Here is a 25,942-nt window from a genome sequence, read left to right as displayed (position 1 = left end):
TTTAGAACGGTCTACAGGATACTTCGTTTGAGTTTGATCGAATGGGGACGTTTTATGTGGGCCAGAGGGGATATTTATCTTAACAGTTCCGCTTTCAATGAGTTGTCAACGTAATTCAGAGGCTGGTTTGAGTGGCAGTTCAGTCAGGTTGAAGTTAAGTAGTGGTAGAGTTAGTTTTCGTTGGGTTGGATAGGTTAGACTCTATGCTTGCTGGAGGTAGTCTAAGTTTGAAGGTAAACCTAGATTTGGAGTTTTTAGAGGTGATTGGAATTTAATTTGTGCTAGGACCAATGGGTACTCTTTAGATCCTAGCTTTGGTAGACACAATGCTAAGACAGGCATAGTCTAATCTTCCTTCAATCATGAATCACCCCTGTTCATCTAGAATCCTGTGATTAAGTCTACCCACATTGCTCAATCCACTACAACTCGTTCCAAGTCGAAAATTCTAAATGATGCATACCTAATCATTCCAACTTCAGTCTCACTTTAACCTTAGTTTTAGACCAGAGTACCTTTCACGTTGCTAATCCATGCTAGGCCCAATTAACACTCTCTAGCTCCTAGCTTCAATAGACACAAAGCCAACACAGGTATAATCTAATCTTCCCTCAATCATGAATCACCTCTGTTCATCTCGAATCCTGTGATTAAGTCTACCCACATTGATCAATCCACTATAACTCGTTCCAATTCGAAAATTCTAAATGATGCATACCTAATCACTTCATTCCAACTTCAGTCTAACCCTAGCCTTAGTTTTAGTCCAAAGTACCTTGCACGTTGAAGAACAGGCTGTTCACAGCCCCTGGAATTCGCACTGGGTAGGCTATCGATATCGCGATCGGACATGCGCGTTTTCTTGCGGCCCGCTGGCCTATTAGCATAAACGCTTGTATGAATGCACATGAATGCACCCAGACACGACGTGCTCGCGCGCTCGGGCTTGCATTCGAAATGGGGGATCGAATCCCAGAACCTCGGCGGAATTCACGTTCTGCCGGGCTTAATGCCCATAACTTTTCCCAAGCCTGCGTCTGCACATCCTGACGCACACACCCGCGCACAGAGTCTACCGCCAGTAATATTTGATACCGCCAGTCAAACTAATAGTACTTGGGTGCATCGGAACCGTTGCAATCGTGTCGCGAGACCGAGACGTGCCCGGATTATTTATGAACCATTGATTCCACGTCCCACGAGCTTTCCTTCCGTGTTGTTCCGCGAGCGGAAACGCCGATACACGGCGCTGTCTGCTATCTTGTCGCGTCAATTGCGCCACGCGTCGCGCACACCAGCCTTAAAGTTTACGTGGACCAGTCAGCTAATACCTTGCCTCGCATAAACAGGGCTCCTTACTTGAAATTCCCTTGGGACACCGAGTTTTCTTTAAGCTCGGTCCTCTAGATTTCTTGCATCATCGAGGGCAGTAGCTATCTTTTGTTAACACTAGAAATACCGTACCAGTCAAAGTGACTGGTTTCGATTTTTTTGTTTAGCAATTATTGATATCTTCGAAGCATTGAATATTCGAAATGATTCTGAAAATAAATAGTTTCATTTGAGTACTATAATGAATGTCTGAAGAAACTGAAAATAATCTATTGTTACAATTTTTATAGGAATTGCATATTAATCGCATTAAATGCTCGGTAGTTCTAGTGTTAAAATGAATTTCGTGGATATCTGAACGAGATTTGCTAGGGAATTCTCAGAAATAGTTTTCTTACAACTGGATTGTGGATTTTCAAAGAAATTCCTATTGTCGAATGTTGCTTTCTTGAAATCGCGACATGGGAAACATTTTGCTAGCTAATTGCAATATTTCAGTCCTAATTATAATATTAATAATACCAATTCTTAGATTATCAGAGAATCATATAGTATAAGTAAGAATATTATTAATTTTAATGTTAATATAAACGTTGCCTCCCATTTCACAAATTTGAGCGACACTCCGGTACCCTATCAGGAGAAATTACATCGCCCAGCGTAATTGGTCACTTGAATCAGACCCTGAGCACCAGGGGACAAAGTTTGGCTGCGATTCGGAGTTCAACAAGTACTAATGAATTTTTAATCAACGTGTTGATACAGTTTGCCACTTGACACCGCGGCTGGTAACATAGTTCCAAGAATGGCTTGGGTATCCAGTTAAGGAAGCTACGGGAATGTCAATAACCTCGAAGATGGCTGGCTCTATTACTAGCATGTAATATTCAGCGTCGAACAAGCTTAGCACCACCTAGCTGGCAGTTAATCCACCGCGGTTCACGAAATATGTACACACGAATCCCAGTGACGAAGTAATGCATGACCAATTGCCGGTCTCCGAGACTTCCTCCATAGCCCTGATTGCTGTCCGAATGGCCATTGATTCGGAACACTTTGCGAGCGCCGGAACTGGCAATCCTCCCCGGAGGTCCGCGTGAAATATTTGATTCCGAACTGAACCGGCGCTGATCTATAGCATAGTAGCAACGACAGTATCTGAGACTACCTAGAATTTCGTCGGAGTTAGCGTCCCCGGTTCTCGGGTTCAGCCGGGATCTAATTCAGGACCCAACTCGGTCGTAATTTAAATAGAACTAGAACCTAGGCGCAGACTATCCTAAATTGAAGTCCATTTCGGCTAAATGTACATTCATGTACGTAAATTTCATTTTGATCTAACGTATTGCCCTGCGACGAAGATGTTCGGACAGATTTAGGGTATACGGTAGACCCAAAGCTAAGGTAGACCCTGGATTCTCTCCAAGCATTAGTTAGGATTCCTCATTGAGGAGTTAGTTTGGATTCAACCTTGATTCAACCAAGACATAATTTAATTCGATCCTAGATATGGATCGCCAGACACTCGTAGATTAAAGTGAACCTCTTCTAGACACATTTATCTTCAAGTAAATTTAACCCAGACGAAAGCATCTTACGATAGACCACTAACCCTGATGATCCTGTAAATCAAAGACAGATATAACTTAGCCTCATTCATATCTGGGCTCACTTATAACTCATATCTATCTCCGGCCAACTGTTTCTGATCCAAGTTAGCCATCGCGCGAGGGAATAGCACGTAATTGTTTGATTCCTACTTCCAATTAACTACCGAAACTTTTATTAGACGCATGAAACCGAGCGCTGACCCCTCGTTGTCTTTATTTCATTTCGCCGACGAATCAAAGCGGGAATTCGGGAATCAACCGACGTCGGATCATTGGTCGGCCGATTCTACTTGGAATTTCTTTCGGTAATTGGATCGTTGGGGTGAACGCGGAGGGTAACTCCGTTTCTAGTTTATTTCGTGGCGAATTAAAGGGGAGAGCTCGACTCGGTCTGATTGTGATGTTCACGCAAACGTGTACGTGCCGTGTCCGCCGTTTCGTGGGAGTAGAAACAGTCTGTCGTAGTCAGACTATATTCTTCAGTAAAGTACAACTCCCAAACAAAGGAATCAACACCTCTCAGAAAATAATGCTTCTTCTGATATCCGAACAATTCAAGATTTACGATCATTCAAATCTAATTTTTTTAGATGCAATATATCGCGAACACTTTTCAACGAATCCACAAAATAATATGCTCAAGTATAAGGAAGCTTGTTACTAATCTTACAAATTACAGAAATTACTCATTTGCCCCATGTATTATTCACGGGAAATGAAATCGAAGTAATTGAGGGACGAAGGAAACGATTCTTAATCTTTTTAATGGAGAAAGAGATGTTCTTTGAAGCGGTTCGTTTCTCGTTACGATTCTCCTGCAGCCACCCCCAATCTGCGACGAGATGAATTTTTTATTGTTTCAAGGAGGCCGTCGGAGGAACGCGACTTTATTACACCGAGTGTCCAATTACATTTAGGATTACAGGCTCCTTAAAGCGGACTGCTGCTCCCGAGCATTAAGCTGGATAGCTATTTTATGCAACGGAACGCGACGGCGATGTGATAAGCGGAACGTAAACATCATTCAAAAAGATTTTATTCCGGGCCACAAGCGCTACGGGAAATTCGTATAAACCGGGACGTGTTCCAAAGAATTTATAGTTCCGCGGAAGGAATTAAATAGCGTGATTCGATCATCTTCTCAGGCAAATTATTCCGCGCGGAATCTCGGATGCAACTTTATTACGAGGAAGAAATTGGTTATACGGATATACAGCGTTCCCTCGTTGCAGAGTCTCTCTTGGGACCGTTGGTGCGCACATAAGGAGACGCGAACGTTATACCGCCATCTGTTAGACTAAAATGGTACCTCGTAGTGCACGTAACGGTGGTATCGTATAAAAATGGAAATTAATATAATTTACAAATAAAACAGTAATACTTATAACTTCAGCTACCGCATTAGATAACTATTTTTAATACAATTTTAATCTATTATACCACATTAGATAAATAATGTTATAAGAAAAAAATTATATAAAATTAATCTATTATACTATATTAGACAACTATTTTTAATATAATTTTGTATACTTTCTACTGGAAAATTGATGTTCCTTTTTTATAGAAATATACGGTAGAAATTTCCGAGAATTGTACAGTAATATTTCTTCCCTGAAATAAATGAACCTATTGTTTCGAATGCACGGTGTACCGCAGCGGTTTCATCATTTTCGTTCTAATTATACGAAGTATTCTCTTTTGATTAAATGAGGATGCTCGGTCGGGAATTCAATTTTTCGAGACGTTAGTTATGGAAGCGTGGCCTGCAGAAAACGAAAACCGATGATAGACTGTGAACACCACGCGGCTGGTGTATTATTTCGTTTTATCCTGCGGCGGCGAGTGCACAGGAAAATCGTGAATTCCGTTCGCACGGGATTCTCGGATCCACGAACGCGCTATTAATAACGAACCGTTGCCTGGTGCATGCGTAATTCCATTTCGGCCGGGCGTCTCATGATCTCGCGCTGTTATGTTCCCGCGACCCCCTTCGAGTGTTTTTCCATTGCCGCGGGAGAAACTCCATTGTGCTGCATTTCGCTCGCGCTTGATAAACACGGTTATTCCTACCTATTATCCATTTAGGTTAACCACTTGACATCAAGTTCGTTTTTTATTCCTCATTTCTCTTTGATATTTCTGCGCTTCTTTTTTTATGAAAAAGTGATCGACTGTTATTGTAATTGTTGTCTTTGTATATTATTGTTATTCGACGTTTCAAGTGTGTGTCCTTTTGAAAGTGGCTTAAGTCCATTTTTCAAAAAAATCAAGTTAATCCTTATGATAGTCACAATTCTACATAATCTTTTTATTCTTTAATGATTCTTTAATCTTGTTTAAGTGAACTTGAGTCGCTTTCAAAGTAAACGGTTCAATTGTTGTTAAATTGTAAATGGAGAAGGAAAGATTGTATAGTAAATATAAAATTAACATTAGAACTACGTAGCAATTAGAGTGACATATCTAATTTTGTATAAAAATTAGAATGTGTTTCCCTTTTTGAAATGGGTCAATTTGAGCTGCACGGTAGTTTTGTATTAAAAAATAAATTAAAATAATAATAGTGAATGGAATAACAAAATATTCATACTTTGATACGTATATTGTAATATTAATTAATAAAACATAATATATAATACCATGTACCGTTATCAAATATTATTTTCATCTTATTTCTGATATTAAACTTTAGAAATCAGAAAAACACAGTTCCATTAATAATTAATGATAGACAGAAGTCTGCAATGTCTCTTTAAATTGAATCTTTCATAAAACGAAGTCTCTTTTCAGCAAAAGTAGAAAAGTAGAAGATATAGGAACACAGGAAACGTTTGTTTCTGAAATGTAAAACAGTCGTACTACATCGTCGTGCGGCGTTACAACCCCAGGAACAATAAAAATGGATGATCTCGTTTTATGGAACTACCCTAAGTAATCGGGGTAGTTTGATGCGAAGGTATTGGGTACAGAATAGTACCGGTTCCCCGTAGAAAACATGTAGAAGGCAAACGCGCTGTTTAGTATCTGCCATCGGAATATATGACACCGTATTTACTCCAGACATATACCGTGCAATAAAAATTCGGACATATTTATAAGCCGTAAACCGGCGAAGCTGGCGGTAACCTAGTTTCGATCCCGAGGAGGCTAGGAAATATTCCGAAGAGGATGATTTATGATCAATGCGAAAGGGTCTCGGGGAAATCCTCCCCTAAACATTGTTCTTCTCCATCGATTGCGAAATGAAATTTCAACGATGAATTTTATTAAAATCCCGTTCATCGCGCGAGACGTCGGCCTCGCTTTGGACGCAAAGCATACTTCACGATCCGCTAAACAAATTGCGAAACTGAATTATCGGGCGGCACGTAAATTTAATGCAACTATATATGCTGTCGTACTTTATGAAATTTTTTTGCTTGTTCTACAACGTGCCCTCCTCCAGGTGCCACGTAAATTATACTTTTAAATACGAGCCGAAGTAAATTCCGCGCAAGGAACACTTCCCTCATCAGGACTCCCTGTGATGTAAATATCCTCGTCTAATGCGTCCGGAAATCGTTTTAAGTGCTTTCTATCCGTTCAAATAATTCTCTACTGCGTTATCGAACGCTGATAAAGAAGCACGTATTGTTTCAGAATGATTTAATATAGAATAGCTTGAAAAGAAATCATGAACCCTGGAAAACTTCATTTTTCCATTGTTCATCGATTTTTTAAACATTCGCAACAGCAATTTCATAAATCTGCCGACAGAAATTGATTCTTTATAAAATGCTGTATACAAACTGTAGAAAGAAGTTTTTCGATAGGAGGCGCCGTTCCTGAGAAAATCCACTCCGAAATTTGTCACGTACGCACGAATAACAGCACGCCAGTGGTTCTCAATCGCCTCCGTTGCGACTCTTTTCGGGCCGAGTTTCCTCGCGAACGGTGTGTCGTACAAGGAAATTCCATACGACAACATTGACTCGGTTTTATTCAAAGAATCCATTCCCACGCTTGAAACGAACCCAGCCCCACCTGGAGCCATAAAAACCCCATAAAACCCTCTACAACTTCATGTAAAACCTGTTCCCCGGCTACCTCTGGAAGGAGATATCAACACCCCGTCCTTCAGGAATCGAAGCAGCAATAAAATCTCGACCTGCTAACATCGGCGACCGCCCCGATCGTTTGCGGGCGAAATATCGGAAACCACCCCCTGAATTATGGGGGTGGATCCTTTAGTGAGGGTCGAAACACCGACTAGGGGAAATATTCTGACCAGTCTTTTTCCTGCCTCCGGGGGCCACGGTCAGCTGAATTGGTCAAAAATCCTAGTAGTCTAGCGTGCGAAGGGGGTGGGGGTTGCAACGTGCACGTACGAGCGACGTTCACGCCGTGGTTAATGTTTATCACCTGACGTCACTCACCTCCGCCGGTTCAAGAGATGGAGAGGGTGGAAACGAGGGTCGTGGTTCCTTGGACGTGTCGGGTGAGGGTAGCTGGTCGCCATGGCGACGGTCGGTGGGGTAGTTTGGGGGATCGATGCCGCAGTGGCGTAGCATCAGGTGGCCGGTGCCCTTCTCTCTTCATCGCCCCCTCTTTAATGTCCAACAAGTGGGGCGCTGCTGGCGAGCCCTTCGACAACCCTCTAGGCACCCTTCGGAGGAAAATGCTCTTCGTGGTTCGCACGATGCACGTTGCAATATTATAGAACGAAAGATGTTATAGAATAAAAAGGAAATAAGAGTAATAGACAGGGAATGATATAGTTCGAAGGAAATTTCAGAGGAATTTGAGAATATAATTTATGCTTGATTTGTTGGAATTCTTGCGTGGGAGTGGTTATTTTTAATTGATTTTAATTGGTGATTTTTCTGGATAGGTTGTAGTTTGTTTTGGGAGGATTTGAATTGAATCAAGTTCACTTAAATTCGTGAAACATCGCAGAAGCTGCACCGGATAATCGCGGAAGGGGTGAGGTTAGCGGTTTCCACCCTGCGGTGATCGAGATCCGGGCTGGATTTGATTCGGGGATCTATAACTTGCTTTTCTGATCCGTGGTTTGCCGGATTTGAAATTGGTTTTCGCGGGGAAGGGGATAAGGCTTGATTGGGTTTCGAGAGGGTTACAGAGTTTCGGGTTCGTTAAGAGATTTTAGGGGAGGTTTTGAAATACGCCCTTTTTCATTCGAACTCGAGCGGTAAATTTAACCTTTCAACTTACTTTAAAGCTCCGCTTCCATTAAGACACCGACGCGATTTAAATATTCCTAACCTCGTGCTTTTAATTCAATTAAAGTGCCGTTAGTATAATTAATATTAGCCGAACGTGTTATTTATTACGATTATACAATAATCAACAAAATTAATATACTTAACGCACCATTATTTATGAACACTTGAAGTATTATAATCAAATTAAAGGGAGCAATAAAATTTTTCATATCAATGTAAAATATGTAATTTTCATTATCACAATGGAAAGTTAATTACTTTCTAGTGAAACGCACGAAAATCTATTTAAAAGAAATAGTTTTAACTATTTTATATGTTTCTTTGTCATTAAATGTAATAAATCTTCCGAGTATGTAAAAACTAATGAGTGCGACGTTCAGCAACGTATCGGGAATTGACTTTTCTGCTTGCACCGCGAGTTTCTTATCAGTTCCAGAGTCGCGAGCCCCGCGCCCTCCAGAAGCTGTTACAATCTGATCGATTATCTCCTCGAACGTGTAAGTTCTCACGTCCCGAGTGCAGTCTCCGTGTCTTCGGTCCAACAGACTTCGAGATATATTTAGATTCAACTATATTCCTTGAACGTGTCGATTGTGCCAGACGAAAGGCGGCCATCTAACCCCGCGGACAAGCCGTTGCAACATAAATCCCTCCGAAATACAACATAAATCTCCTATTGATACTTTCGACATTCATACGAAATTTACATTCGTTGTTTCTCTGAAAACTGCGGTGTAATTCTCCCCGCAATGGTTTCCATAAAATTCAGGAAACGTAATACGATATTTCACTGAAAAATCATGATAACCATTATTCCATTTACGCTTTTGTATTCTTCTCGAAAATTCTCTCGTTTTAAAAAGAATATTCATATGTATTATTCTACCGAATTATGCTGGTGGAACTGTATAAGTGTATTCATTTTGTTCATAATTTGTAACTGTAATAATTCTGTCCATAGAATATTCAGAATTTTTGATAATATTTCGTTCATGAAATATTCTCAATTTTATAACAAAATTTTCTTCATGAAATATGAAAAATTTTGCTCATAATTTTCTCTATAGAATATTCATAATTTTGTGATAACATTTTTGTAACGATTCTGTCCATCAAATATTCATAATTCCATTTACAAAATTATATTTTGTATTCTTCTGGGAAATTCTCTCGTTTAAAAACGAAAATTCGTGAGCATTACCTTTTCGAATAATTGTGGTAATTGGTAACTACTAATTTTGTCCATCGAATATTCCAAATTTTTGATAACATTTTGTTCATAAAATATTCTTAGTTTTATAACAAAATTTCCTCCATAAAGTATGAAGAATTACGCTCATAATTTTCCCCATAAAATCTTCGTAACTTTGACACGATGTCTTTAACTATTTCCTCCATAAAATATTCAAAATTTTCATACGAAGCAATTTTATTTGAAAATCTTGGCATTACTATTATATGTACACTTTTCAACATTCCTCCTCGAACTCTCGTTGATCCTGACACAGAATAGACTTCAAGGATTCGGATTTCCCTAAGGACCATGGACAAAACCAAGTTCACACCGAATCATTGTTATGCGGGCTAGGGGAACATTGGTTTCGCAGTAACTCCAGGAAAATTTCGCGAAACGCGGTCTGCTTATTCCTACATAGTTTTTCAATGAAACACAGGGAGCAGAGATTTCCTGCGGGATTCGATCCCTCGAACTTTGATATTACACCGGAGCGACAAGGAACTGGGAAAAGTGATTTGTGCGAGGATCAGTTTCATCGGAAGTATTTTAAATATTTCAAGTCCATTACCCAGCAGTGTCAATAACAGAAATCTACATATTCCTGCTCGAAAGTCACACACTGGGTGATGCAGAAATAACCTACTTCGGAGAAACAAAATCTTTATACAAACATCATTTCCTTTGAACAGTTCCTTCAATCATTTTCCTACATTAATAGTTTCTTAAATTTTCCTAAACTTTCCATAAAATCAAGAAGCAACTATAATATATAAACCATTGGTATTCAATTTATTCACAAATGTAGTTTTCAATACTTCATGTCTAATTAAATAAAATTCTAATTGAACTTATATGTTAACCCTTTGCACTCGAGAGGTGACTCTCACTCACCACTTGATTTCAAACAGTAAAACTATAAAATTTTATATTTAATATTATACTTTGTACAATGCATCAATTTGAGAAATAATGAAATACAATAGCTTTGTTCCTCAATGTACATGCGATTTCTCTTAGAGTTAGATTCACAAAATATCGTCTGTATCTCGTCAGAAACTGTTCAAATATTTCTAGTGAAAAACTTCCGAGTGCAAAGGGGTTAATAACTTTCTCATGTCAAAGGAAATACTGTAGCTTTTCTAATGCACAGTGTTAATAAGTATGTTTCTAGCAAAACAAATGTTCCTAACAGGATTCATTGTTGAGCAGTTTATTCCCTCGACACCGAGTATAATTCCCAGGCTCGATAAAAGTTACTAAACTGTCTCCGAGCTGAAAGGGCGGCTCACTGCTGCACCCCCTCCGTCGGTTCGGTACAATTTCGATTTCCATTTCGCCCGCGAATTTCGCAGGCGGCGTGTAATTCGCAATTTCCCCAGGAGTTTCCCGGAATTTAATAAAGCTTAGCCCAGAATTTTTCCGGCGACGACGCGACGCTGCGAAGGGTCTTTAATCCGGCGAAAGAAAATGTGATAGAGGGACCGTTGCTCGTGTAATCACTTAATGGCGTGGGTTTCCCCGGTTAATGAAGATCGCGATACCGGGAATCTATGGGCGCAAGTTTCCGCGGCGCAGCGACACGGGATGATGCGCACTCGCAGCGAGATGCACTCGCGTGGAAACGTTGTCGCATCGTAAAGTTGATATTGAAACGTTTAGCGAGTCATTCAGTGGAGGATAATTATGGTTAATCGCTGTTTAGTAATAGTTTAATAGTGTGAACGTTTAGTGATAGTAATTGTTGAAAAATATTTGATTCTACTTTTTAGAGATTTTTTCGTTGAGATGAGGACATGGGGGATGATTTTTGTGATGGTTGTTGGTAGATTTATCGGTGTTAGTATTATTGTTGTTGATGTTATTATTGTTATTCTCCCTTGAGATGAGAACTTGGGGGATGAATTTTATTGTGACTATTGTGACATCTAGATTAGGTATTAATATTATTATTATCGTTGTTGTTACTGTTATTGTCATTGTTACTATTATCGTCGTTGGTACTAATATTATTGATGTTGTTGTTATTGTTCTTTGAGATAAGAACATAGGAAGTGATTTTTTAATGGCTATTGTTAGAGTTAAATTAGGTATTAGTATTATTATTGCTGTTGTTACCATTATTGTCATCATTACTATTATTATTATTATAACTGTGATTAATATTAGATAGCTTAACTTACGTTAAACTATTATAAATTATGTTTGTATTAACCTTAGACTTCACCAGTCGATCAGAGATTAAAATTTGAACTGAATATTTCATCTGTATCCTATCAATAATCGTCTCATAAAGAATTATAGAGTTGTAGGTATTGCATAAGTCCAACAATAACGTAAACTCTTCATTTCTTTATTTCCCTACGCAACACTCGATAAATTTCATTCTACCCGGAACACCATCTCGTCAATGGGACAAAGGAAAAGGATTCAATGAAATTCTTTTCATCCACTAGAATTCATTGCGACGCGGTATCAATTGATTTCTGCATGAAAAATCGAAGCAGCTTTAATGAAACGTGACATCAATGCAGCCTACGAACTTTGTTATCGCGGTACGCTGAACAAAGGAGCTTCTCCGACCACCGGCACGATCGTTGATGGAAAACTATCCTGTCCCTACTAGCCGCGGTAATGCGTTACATAGTCGAAGTTACCGGCAGTTCGTTTTCGAACGCCGTTGTCCCCCATAATACACGGAGAACACTTTTAGAGTAGGCTTTTGTTTGCACACCGGCGGCTACCGGGAAAATTGTTAAAGTTCTCTTGCATTCCGAAGGAACGTTACTGGGAGGAATTCTACAAAAAGATGTTTGACGATTTCGCAATATAATTTTTACACATGAACCACAACTTTTTTAATTAAAAATTATTAACATTACCTTAGGCTTATATTAAAATTATATTACCCTTGAGTTCACCCTCAGGGAATTTGATTCAGAGTATTTAAGCAAATTCAAAGAACTGAGAAATTGATTAGAAAATAAATTAAAAGGTATTATCAATTAAAGATTGATTTAAAGTTGAAGATTAATGTTTTCATATGATGTTCCCTTTTCTTGGGTGTGTCAAATGAATTTGAGATCATTATTTTTTTAATATACAGCTGATATTTCTAGTAATTTGTGATAATGGGGTCCAGATAAATCCTCGAACAGTTGAAACCAGAATGAAGCCACTTCAAAATTGGAGAGACCTCGCAAAACATGGAGAGTAATATTGTGTCAGAATTTCGCATATTACCACGGCATTCTGGAACAGTAACCGTAACGAGACGCGCTCATCGCAGAAGAAGTGCAATTCTCTGTCACACATTTCGTCATCGTTTGCTCAGCGCACGGACCTGAACTATCTCCCAACGTTTGCACCCTGGTTTCTGCATTCCGCTTAACTTCGCTACTTTTTCGTTGTATATTCGTCCGTTTAATTCGTCCCCACCCGATTTTATTATTCACCCCGCATTGCAGGCTCCCTTGTCATCCCCTCCATAATTCATCCTGTCTTTTAACGCTTGGATATTTTTCTTCCTTTTTTTTACGAACTGTCGAACGAAATTAAGTCAATCAAGTTCGAATTACGCCGAAACAAAATGTAACCCATTTTGTACTCGATTAAGAGTTTTCAGTATTGTTTATGTAATAATATTTCTGGTAAAGTCGATGTGCTTCGCCCTCTCTAATTTTGATGATTCTCAAAGTATGTTCTTGGGGATATTTTGAACAGCTTTTTCCTTCATATGTTGCCAATGGAACATGAACATATCGACAACTTGACCCTATTTACTAACAATATCCTTCAATAATAATATTTTGTACTAATACTATCTCTCAACAATAGTATTCTGTAATTCTTCAATAACAATTCTCTTTAGCAACAATAGTCACAGTAATATTTCTCGCTAGATCCCCAGAAATCACGAAATACCCAAGATATCAAGCAAATATCAATTTTTCACAATTCCACACAGATTAGCTCCTAACCAAAGAGACGCAAAAAGTATACCAAAGCATCCCCTTCGATCCGAAGTTAATTTCACCACCCCATTATTCACTTCCATTTCATATAACCTACCGCCAGCCCAACTCCCCCAAAATTCCTCTCCACCCCCATTGTTTCCGCATTTGCCCTAACCTGGTTACTTTCTCCTTTCTTGGCTGCTAATCCCTTCACCCTTAATCCTCCTTTCTCCCCGGTGTCCCCGCAGACATCTGAATCCGTCTACTTCCTTTCCCCTCCCATAGCTACCCTTCAGCAGCAGTTGCATCCTTGTCTAATCCGTAGTAATGTTTGTCCTCGTCTATCGTCCTCTTCACTCTGGCCTATCGCTGCGTCCTCTTTCCACGTTCCACGGCCTCTTTGATCGGCCGCACACGCACAGACACATGCAGAAACCGTGTGAAACACCCTCCAGCGCCGAGTCACAGGCCACGATGAAATGGTCGGCCGCTGTACATGGTGAAAATAGTGTTCCAGGGTTCATCAGCCGTAGCTGATTGAGCTTGCTTGTTGGACACTCTTTTAAATCCGTGGCACGACGTCGTGTACACGCACACGGGTACACTGGGATGTATCCTGTTCACGGGTTGATGGAGGAGATCCTCATCGTCGCGAGTAATTAAGCTGTCTACGTGGACGCTAATGCTTTGAACTGATGGGGATGGAGGTTTCAAGGGTTTTCTGTGGCTAATATGGTTCTGGTTGCTTCTATGTTGATTGAGCACGATGTACTAGGTTCCCTAGAAGCTTCTGTTCCAAGGATTTATTCGTTTTATACCTAATTCCAAGAATTGTACAAATTTGAAGTTTGTGATGAGTGTATATAGATTGAGGATTTTTCGGTGAGATTGATATTTGGCTAGATCTAGGCTAATACGGATCTGGTTGCCTCTGTGTTGATTGAGCATGTTAGACTTGGTTTGCTAGAAACTTCTGTTTCATAGATTTATTCATTTGTACAAATGAAATATATATATATATAGATTGAGGATTTTTGGCTAAGATTAATATTTGGCTAGATCTAGATTATGCTTTTCTGATGCTTTGAACTAACAGGATTGGAGATCTCAACGGTTTCCTGTGACTAATATGAATTTCATTTAGTAGAAACTGTTTTTACAAGGACTTATCTATTCCCTTGCTCTGTAATCTCAAGATTCGTATAACTTCCAAATTTTCAACGTCTACACCTAAATTAAGTATTTCCTGATCAGATTAATTATTTGATCTGCTCGATTTAAACTGATCTGCAATTAGAATATCTCAGTTAAATATTCATAGTTCATTCGATCACCAAAAATTTTGTTTCAGGTTAGGTCTGGGTAGCCTACTTTAAGACCCACATATTTCGGCTTGCCTTAACTATGCCCTGGTTAGAAATTCACGAGTTAAGTCTGGTTCGACCTGGCCACATATTTCAGAACACCCGGAAGCCTGCGGCTGACAATTTTATAAGCATAGCTTGTGATGGAGTGTCTCTTAGGTCCTGTATTTCGGTGGAAACATCAGAATTTACGTGCTGCGTTCAGTCTGAATTCTGCATCCACTGGTGCCGAGAAAAGAGGGTTCGAAAAGTTTCCCTCGAATAGCTCTAATCTTGATGATGACTCATGTGGCAAGAGGGAGGATACTGTCCAAAGAAACAGCGAACAGATAACAACCTCCATACCTCACAATTCACGTTCCACTTCCAATTGCTTCTCAGACATTCGAACCGCAAGAATCTCATTATACTTCTCGAAAGCTTTGCGATTCACTTTAGCCGAAGCAAAATTAAAAATATCTTCATCGCGATACCACTAAGAAATTAAAAACTCATTCCATGCTGAATTCTCTAATAACAGAATCCAAGAGCCAACTAAGGAGTTTCCAATTCGATTTGCCACAATTCAAAGTACAAGTCAGCATAAAACAACGACACAATACCATCCGAGGAAAGCGCGACTCATAAAACTTTCCTTCAACTTCATTTCCAATGGAACTTCAGTAGCATCGGTGTCACTGGAATCACAGTGTATAAATTGGGAAACTAAGTTCCAAATCGATAGTCGCCTGTACTACTTACAAATAACTTATAGCGTGGTAGTTGTTGCTAAACGAAACCACGAGGACCTGGAATTCGACAAAGAAACCCGCACGTGTGCGCGTGTACGTGTGTTTGAACTAGTTTGATGTGAGTGTTCTGGACACACCGGGTATACAGAGTGTCAGGCCGCGTCCTATATAGGCGCAGCCACGTTGACAACGTGAAAGACAGGGGACGGGGGCGGAAAGTACTCCAAGTAAACCATCCCCTTGTCTTGCTTAACACGTGCACACAGTATGATGTTGGTGCTGTGATACTTCATGCGATAAATTGATACCAGCTGCAGGTGTTACGTTAACGCTTCCATGGCCACGTTGGTCCTCACTCCACGGTGTCATTTGATTCCTTTCAAAAAAAGATTCCCCCTTTTTTCTGTCCACTTTGACCCCCGAACAGCATCGATTCACTATCCTTTCTTCCCTCTGTATTGGACCATCGAATTTTCTTTCGCAGCCTTTCAAAGACTTTTGACGGGCCCGGGAATTTTTATCGCTTGTTAGCTTGACTGGTCGTGTTGGTCCACGTTGATCTGAATTGCCAAAAGCTACGGCTGAGCTGGATTTTTAGAAATGTCTTTTGAGGAACTTTGCAGTTTTTGGGATTCCTGGGGCTGAGTGTTAGGAGTTTTTCATTGGATGTTAGTAAATGGGAATTCGTAAGTTAGTTGATTGCGAGATCATTTTCGGTTGGTTGATTTAAATTCGAACGCTCGTAGGAATTATCTACTTTTTATTTAGTATTTGTTTTAGAATTTGTTTAAAGGGACACTTGATAGATCCTTGTAATATTGAATGTATTGATACTTAATATAAACATTGAAACTATTAGAAAATTGATTTCCTCATGTACACAATGTAAGGAAGAATAATTCTGTTCTTATCCTAATTAAACTTCAGTTTATCTTCAATCGATACTAAAACACCGCGCAGTTCTATTGACTTTTCGAAATTTCTCTATAGAAACTGCAAGAGTGCATCTATTGAGACTTCAATTCATTTACAATTCGGTTTGCGTATTGCTAAATCAATTTCTCTAATAATTTCACAGATAAATATGTTATCTTTCAATAATTGCAAAAGAAAGAAATCAGAAATTGGTTATTTTGTCTCGTCTAGTTTTAGTGTTAATGAACTTGAATATTAAAATAATTCTCTAGTCTATAATACCAAATGCAAAAAATACAGTATGAAACGTTTCCAACATTGAGCACAGTCGATAATTTATGATTTCGATAAAAAAAACAACCCCGCTTAAATATAGAAAAACCAACAACCCCAGATAATTAGCAGGATGTATCGATAGCGAAAATGGAATCGTAGTCAGAATTTACCTCGCCAGCCTCAATCGACGACCCAGTTTCCACGGGATTCTTCGATCCCCACCCCCTACCCATCACTTTGACTCTTTGTCGTCGATCCGACTGGCGGAACCGCAGAATTTATCGAACAGAGAGAGACGGAGAGAGAAGAGAGAGCGTGAAGTTAGATTGGCGACAATAAATTCCGCGAGGACGACGTCGAAATAATCGCGTCGACCGTTGAACACCGTTGACGCGACGTTATTGCGAGCTCACAACGGGGATGGACGTCAACGTTCGCAGATATTAATTTCCACTTTGATACGGGGAACGCTCGCTCGGACGCTTGTATTGTCTCGCTCCTTCGATCGTGTACACTCGAATGTTTTGATTCTTCCGTGTGCGGGAGACGAGGGACTGAAATCATTGACTTGTGGAATTTATAGAATTTGTAGAATTTGTAGAAATTGAAGAACTGGAAAAATTTGTAGAATTTGTAGAATTTATAGAAATTGAAGAATTGATAAAATTTGTAGAATGTATAGAAATTGAAGAATAGGAAAAATTTGTAGACTTTGTAGAATTTATAGAATTAAGGGAGAAGAAAATTGTAAACATGAGTGTGATCGTTAAGTGTATTTTATCATTAATTGTTTGTGAGAATATGAAGAAACTATTTGTTCATTGCAAGTGCACATACAAATATTTTAAAGACAGAATACTGAGACTAGATATTATTGGTATTATTAATTTGATTATTAATTTTCTGATTCTGTAAATTTTAATTATTTGGAGATTTTTCGTAAGATTTGCACAAGTTCGACTGAAAATAGGAGAGACAGAAAAATTGTGAAATCTCAGCGATGTACAAGTGAAATCCGAACTGTTCATCGAGTCGTCAGTTCAACTCTCGCGTCTGCCCATGGGGGTAAATTAACGCACCCTACGCCAGATAAAGATAAATAATCGAGCAGATCGTTGGATCCACTAATGATCGCTCGGCGAACGGGTTACATTAATAATACGAATCACTACGGCGGTCGGTTGGTGAAGTCTTGAACGCATGATTAATTAATCACTGGCTGGATCCTCTGTTATCGTCCTCGGATGATTGTGTAAAGCGTTTAAGGGAGCGAATTAAATGACAAACAAAATGAGAGTGAAAAATTATCGAATCAAACAATCTTAACTTATGAATTTAATTCGACAGAGTATCTACTTAAAAATTAACCTTTTTTTAACTTAAAAAGTTACTATTTATTTATTTATTATTTCTGAATTTTTCTTATGCCTTTCACATATTAATTGATTTCTTTAATATTAAAAAAATAATCTGTGCGAATTTTTTTTAAAACTTTTATGAAGATTGTGAAGATATTGGAATGTTTTTTTAGTAAATTATAGAAAAAGATGTAAAAATGTACAAAAACAATATACAAAGGTGATGTAAAATTTGAAATTTATAAAGAAATAGTGTAAAATGTAATTGTATGGTGTTAGATATTATAATTATATAAAGGAATGTTAAATGTGCTTTCGGATGATGATTAAAGGGGTTAACATCGAGTCTGTGCTACAAAGTTATACAAGGCTTGTACCTAAGCTTCCGTAGCAGTAACCGGGAATAAAATATGCAAATCCATCGACCGACGTTTCTTGCAGCCGGCTTTACCTTTCTCGAGGAACAACGCAAGAGAGTATATATAAGGAGTAACCAGCATTCTTGTTGAGGGATAAAGAAGAATTATTTCGTTCACTCGTAACGTCAGACTTTTTACTTTTTATCTCAACTGAACTAAACAACGTCTTCTTTAACTTATTATCTACTGAACTTGCGAACAGTAGTTAACCATCTATCAATTCCCGGAATATTTGAAATAATTTTTAAAAAATGGCCATTATAAAATGTTGGTATTACCTGTAGTACTGTAATGATATTTTATATAATTTTTATCGTATCCAAATAAATTTTCAAAGTAAATATAATTGAAAATGAAAGCTATCCTCAAAATCATGAACTTGAAAAGATTTTAAAATAGACTTACGACCCTTCTACATTAAATTTAAAAAATTCAGTAGCTTAATCAAAAGTCAACAAATTCCAAAGCTCAATAGTCTAAAAATTCAACGATTCAAAGGTCTAAAAATTCCAAAGTTCAAAGGTCTAAAAGTTCCAAAATTCAATAGTCTAAAAATTCACCGATTCAAAGATCTGAAAATTCCAAAGTTCAAAAGTTTAAAAATTCAACAATCCGAAGGTCTAAAAGTTCCAAAGTGCAGAAGTTTAAAAATTCAACAACCCAAAGGTCTAAAAGTTCAGCGATGCAAAGCTTTAAACATTCCACGATCCAACAGCTTCAAACATTTAAAAAATTCACCCTATTTCGCGTGTCCGTTCCCCAGGAAACTTCTTAAAGACGAATCATCGCGGCATTATTACCCCGAAAGGGACCGGCGGCGCGCAGAAGAAAAGGGAAAAGAAAAGAATTACCGCGCGGCGAGTCGTAAACCGTAGTTCCACCCGGTAATATGAACGTAGGGAGCGGTCGCGGGGGAAACAACGACGCTTTTTGAAGTAATTAACACGGCAACGAGGTCTGAGGAAGAAGATTACTCGGCTTTTATGCGCGTCGCTTTTCACGGTGTCTTTCGAGGGGCGCAGGACCGGTAGCAGGTGCACCAAGCCGGATGCAATTGCTTTTGCTCGTCATTTCAAAGCCGGAATAAATGTTTCGCGGCGAAAGGGGTCTGGGCGCTTTGTAATCCGGTTTGAAACTCAGTTTCGTGGCGATTCGACGGAGAATACGATGAATAACGAAAGATTTTTCCATTTTCTGTTTCAGGTGAGTCTGAATTCTGTCGACGGTAGTCGGTGCACGTCCATTCGTAAGTGAATCATTTGTTCATTCGTATAATTAATGATTTTTGTACATAATTTATTACTGAATAGTGATGCTATGTGTAAGACACATGTTAATTAATTTTTCATGTTAATGATAACGTGTAAGAGAAATTGATTGAGCGAAGACATGATATTTAAGCGTTTGTTTTGTCAGTTGATTAGATACGAATCTTTTGTCACGATTGAAATGAACGTAGGTTATCGAGGTAATTTGTTAGTATTAGATAGAGGATTGCGTGAGTTACCTGTTCCTGTAGGATCTGTTGTTGGTACAGCAGGGAAGACAGAATGTTGTGGTAACAGCAGGGAACTGCAGTGTCGACTTGAGCGTGTGATGTTACTGACTGTAGGTGCAGAACATCTTTATCTACTGTGGATCAGTCAGCAGTGTACCTATGGATGATATTGTGTTTAGTAACATTTACTATCAGAAGGTAGAAACGAGAATATGATAAGAATGTACACTGTCTGACAGATTCGTGTTAGATGACGCAACGATTCACTTTTATGAAATGATCGTAATTGCTTATTATTACATGTTGCTTAAAAAATGGAACGAAAGCATAACTTTTCTAGTATTCAGTTTAACAATAATTTTTTCACTGTTGTATTTGACAAATTTCTCAAATAAAATTTGAATGAAGAATGCATTAATTTCTAATTGGCTTCCATTTATTCAATATACCATAGAAAGGTAACAATTCTTCCATAAAATAAATAATTTAGATGCAAACATCTACACCAAAGAAATGAAAACCTGACCCCTCATCGATCAGGCAAAGGTTTGTACTTGAAAGAAAAGTATTAGAAAAGTATATACGAATCGATATATACCGACGTACTTAACAAATCATATTTCATTTATTGTTCAGATAACGATTTTATCATCGTGTTACATTCATATTATAGCTTGTTTGTTCTCGGTGTCCTGTTCTTGTTACTTTTGCGTATTTAACCCAAAATGACTCGAAAGTTTTTACTAGAAGCACTCAACACTCTTTAATAAAACATAGACGATATTTGCGACTAATGTAACCACTTTAATCAATAAACTACGGAACAAAAGTATTCTACTATCAGATTTCGCATAATGACGCATTACACAAAGTTCAATACTAAACATCAAACTCGATAATTTTACCGCATCGAAGCAAACGGCAACGGAGAGTGTCCTCCCGAGTGCAAAGAGTCAATAAAAGTGTTATTATTTATTGAAAACCCAAGAGGAAAGAACTTCGAGCGCGCTGAACTAATTAAAACACCGACAAGAATAAACAGCGCAACTTCTAAAATGTCCCCGACACGTCCCACCGATATAATCACTGTGTCGCAGCTTCCATGACGGATGCACTTAATAAATCCCAAAGCCCGGACTGCGCCGGCTCTGGTTCGAAGATAACGAAAGTCCCTACCGGTGGAGGCTACTTAAAAATTTGCAGCCGATGCAGGCGGCGCTATTCTTCATCCGGGAAACTGGCCCGCGAAGAAGAAGTAAATCCCACCCCCGCGGCCCCGGGGCGAATTTCACGGGCTTTGCGAACGCCACTTTGTATTCACGACGTGTATTCCGCGGGAAGTACGTTTTATTCAAATCGCCGTACCTTCGGCCAGGTACCATCCAGTCGACGCCATTATCGAAAACGTGCCGCGGAACCGCGCGCCCTTTATGCCCCCGGGGAAACCGAGTGGCTGCGGAATTTTAGCGTTAGTTAACTTACTTTTTCAAGTGAGTGCTGAACATTGGGTGTGAAAATGAATTTGGGGTTTCTCTGGAGTACGTTTACTAAAGTTGACTTTGGAGTCTTGGTTAATTTCGAATAAAGTTCTAGTTAATCTAATAATTCAATTGAATAGATTACAATCTAAAATAAAGTTCTAGTTAATTTAATCTATATCATTGATAATAAGAATACCCTACATCCTATAAGAATTAAATTAATTATTAATAAGAGTATCCTCCATTTATATTAGACAAAATTCATTAGAATTTAATATCCAATTAGCAAGATTGCTACAGCCACTTAGCAAAAAATCGTTTCAAAGAAAATTAATTTTCGTATCTAATGAATTCTATAATAGGACTGATCTAATTATGTTCTATAATATCAATAAACCATAGATAATTTAGACGAAACAATTTTAAATAAAATGTTTCTAGCTTAAGATAACTAGCACGATAACGGTGCAGCGCCACGGAAGTCTCATCAAGCACGGTTTAACAGTATCCACGGTGTCCCAGCAATTTAACACCAGGAAAATTGAGCGAAACGCGTCGCGATTGCCAATCAATGCGACTGTCAAACGCGGCAGGGCTGGGGGTGGTAGTAATCTCATCTGCGTAACGTTCACTCGTCACACCGTCGCCATTTCCCCAGCGTCCCTCATTTTCCGGCGAACGAATTCGTTATTGGGAAAACGGTTTTGTTAGCCCGTGAAAACGTCATCTCGGACGCGTCGATCAATTTAATGCGACGCGAGCGCGACGCTCATGACGGAAACGGCGTTCCTATTATCGCGCGCTAGCATCGATTGTTCCGACACCGTTGGGAACGTTAACCCGCCAAGGTGAGACGAATCCTTGCCGCACCAGTGCCTCTTTTCAACTGTGCTCTGACGTTTTTCTGCATCCACGTGCATCCCTTTATCGATTCGGCAACCCGCCGTGGACCAATTTTGCGTTATTCCGACGCCTCGTTTGTGGCTTTGCCTTTTTCTTTCGCGATTGTTATTCGCTGGGGTTCCTTTGATATTGTGGTCGGTGGTTGGGGAGTTTAAGTGTATTAGGGGATTTGAAATATTAAATTGAGCGGGGTGTAGATGGATGTTTGAGATTTTGGGACGAATAAGGTTTGAATTTGTGTTTGGAAGTTTTGAAGTTTCGAAGATTGAATGTTTGTATTTGAAAAGTTGACAATTTGAATATCTGAAAATTAGGAAATTAGGAATTTAGAATGTTAGAATTTAGGGAGCTGGAAAATTGGAAAACTAGAATTTAGGAAATTATAAAATTGGAAAACTAGAATTTAGAAAATTATAAAATTGGAAAATTATGATTAGAATATAACTAAGAATAATAATTGAAATTACAAAATTCCAGAATATTCAAATTTGCAAGAAACGCGAAGAAATCGTTTAATCTTAAAATAACACCACCATGTTCAACATTTTTCTTTCCCTTTTCTTCCCTCGAGTGTAATTTACATTTTTCACGACTCACAATATTGCATTTCACAAACAAACAGTAATTAATATGGTAAATCTATTCAAAAATATGTAACGCGCTTTACTACACGTATTTCTGTATCGATCAACAAGCTTGTATAATAAAGTCAGAGCTAATCAAAACACTTCTCACGTTCGAACTTCTCGTGTGATGGAATGGGGTGTACAGCGACAGTTCGAAAACGTGGCCATAAATCAATTGAATCGTCGATATTGGTCAGCATCGTAAACTCCGACAGATTCCCTGAGGAAATCAGGAGGCGAAATGGCTGAGGCAAGGGAGGTTGCACCCTACTTCCGGTTCTACGATATGTTTTCCTTCATGTTACAACCATAAAACCACGTTTATCACCATTTGGGAATGTATACAAAACTGACACGTCCTGCTTCCTTTTAATAAAATTGACATCTGACCTGAAGAATTTATTGAAATCAATAATTCAAAGCAATGTAAATCTGATAATTAAAATTTATTAGAAATTACTTCACTGTTGACGTCTAAACTATGTTCAGTTTCAATCTAACCTAAATTTTGCGACTACTATATAACTCAACCTAAACTTAAATCGTCATAAATAAATATTAGGCAATCTAATAAGTAATGCAGTTTTTTAAGATAATACAGTTTTTTGAAAATTAAAATAAATGTAACTGTTTTTAAACGCATTGTAATATGTAAATAATGTATAGATAACAGAGGAGAATATATTTCGAACGTGTTTAAATTTGAATAATTATATATAATTAGATATTTCCATGTAAATTCAAATAATTGTCTTTTGCATGTAGGAGGTAAATATGTAAATATATTGCGGAACAGAAAATAAATGTTAGCCAGAAGTGTTGTAGAAGCTTCAATGGTAGAGAATTCAAGTATTCCTGCCTTTCTGTACCAGCTTTTTCCCGACGTACAATTGCTTTGGCTCTTAATAAGCGTGTGATAAAATGTTTGACACTGCGCTGGGCACTTGCGTTAATTGATTCAAGTGACTCTACCCATTGAGTTCCGCTTCAATCGGAAACTCGAGGCTTTGAATCCGCGTCAAAGGGAATATCGATTAAAACTTCACTTTTTGACTTCATCTTCGAGATTGAATTTCGCGCGATTCGCCGGCTAACACCGGAAATTGAGACTCGAAATGGCGTTCCCTAACTTTGACGAAGTCCGATGGAACGTTCAATCTCTAAATATGCACATTTGTGTCACAAAGAAATTCCAACTAATTAGTGAAAAATTTCAAATCCCTTTTAATCCTACCACTGACCCAAAAATATCTTTCACAGAATCATTCTAATTGCAACAAATTTCAAATATGACATTACAATTTTCTAATAAATTTAAAACTAGCTAATTAAACTTCTCAAGAAATTTAAAATCCATCTAACTCCAACCTGTAACCTCTCGGCTACTTACTGACAATAATTGAATTCTAATTCAACAATCACATCTTCCGTTAGTCATATAATATATAAATATGATTATTTCAGTTTGTTTTAATTTACTGCAATTCAGTGTTTTCATAGTTTAAATATACTTTCTTAGAAACACGCGTTGGCGCAAAATTCTGTCAAAGCGTTAAAGATTCCTGAAACTTTGTTAATGGCGAATTTTCCTATTTTTAAATACCGTCTTCAGCTTAATTAACTTTCTGAGATTAATATTTTAGCCCGAACGAATCGTGCCAGCAGAAATATTGCCGTGACAAGTGCTTCGCACCAGAAAACCCGTGACATCTGTCGCAAATGATTCGCAAACAAGATCCTCCATCTTCAAAGAAATTTCGTAAGTCATTGGAACGGGCATCGTCGCACCTGTTCTTCTTTTTGCCGTCTACCACACAGCGTGGTCCGGCGTCGGCCGGTTCAATTCATACTTGTCCGACAGTAGAATTTATTTCCGCCGAGAAGACCGATGAGTCTGACGGTTGTCAAATGACTCAGGAGAGAAGAAACCACGAGAAAGGTGTTGCGCTGTCCGGCCATTTCCCATCGATTGCTACAACGACCTCTCATTTCTCTTTCTAACCTTGCCTAACAAATATTCTGTTGAATATCTTTCGATTATTTAATACGATTGTTCAGGCTAATGAAATAATTCCGATTATGAAATTGTAATTCAGAAATCGTTTAACTCCTGTAACCCCAAAACACTGATGAACTTAACCTCAATCATTCGACTCATTACGAAAATGTTACACAGAATTTGACAAATTTAAGTGTTATTCATTTGTTTAAAATATAAACTGAATATTACTTTTCTGTTATCAATGATAAATCCTCTGGAGTAAACGTACGATAGAATAAGCATCAAAATGTGTTCCTTTTCTAACAAACTTCTAGAAGATAGAAATGATCGATTCCTGGTATCTTCTGTTTGCAATTATTAAAAATATAACAGAAGTTTCCCCAAGAAATTATTTTAAAAATTGCTTCAATACGTGAACTGAATTGTAATTCAATTAAAGTCTCAATAGATGCACTCTTGTAGTTTCTGTAGAGAAACTTCGAAAAGTCGATTGAACTGCTCGGCAGTTGTAGTGTTAAAAAGAGTAAACCGTGGTAGAGTCGGAGCCAATAAAAATTTCAATCCGAAACCCTGTCGGCGTCATCCTGCGCGTATCGTGGTCACCGGACCGTGTTCGCAGTTGCATAAACAAAGTTCATCCGCGATTATTTTGGCTCGTTCGACCGTCACGCTCGGAAAAATAATCGCAGTATCGCGATGATCATTCATATCTCCCATGGCCAGTCACTTTGCAGCGACACTCATTGTCAGTGCGGCTAAACGCCCGTTATCTTGACAAAGCTTAAAAAGTATAAGTAATAAAAGAAAATACTTCAGACAAAAGTTGTAAAGTATACAGCTAAATATATGGTGGTTAGATTGTTGTTTGCATTACGGGGATATTATGATGTTTTTTCAATGACAATGGATATTTCGCGTTTTGATTCCAATGTGATATGAATAGAAAAACGGAATTGATTTGCAGAAGATTTGTATTTTTCAAATGAAAATCATTTTATATGGCAAGGACTAT

The 25,942-nt window shown here is 38.4% G+C and overlaps 1 protein-coding gene across 1 annotated transcript in view; it reads left to right on the top strand.

Moving 5' to 3' along the window:
• The window catches only part of LOC143174264 (uncharacterized), a 59,137-nt gene extending 38,841 nt beyond the window's left edge, over window positions 1-20,296 (top strand). Inside the window, exon 5 of the mRNA XM_076364939.1 lies at window positions 19,624-20,296. Coding sequence (XP_076221054.1) covers window positions 19,624-19,627 — 4 coding nt within the window. The 3' untranslated portion in view covers window positions 19,628-20,296. The remainder of the gene's footprint in view (window positions 1-19,623) is intronic.
• The last annotated feature ends 5,646 nt before the right edge of the window (window positions 20,297-25,942 follow it).

Source organism: Nomia melanderi, chromosome 2 (assembly GCF_051020985.1).
Source record: "Nomia melanderi isolate GNS246 chromosome 2, iyNomMela1, whole genome shotgun sequence".
Lineage (NCBI taxonomy): Eukaryota > Metazoa > Arthropoda > Insecta > Hymenoptera > Halictidae > Nomia > Nomia melanderi.
This window is presented reverse-complemented; position numbering and strand designations above follow the sequence as displayed.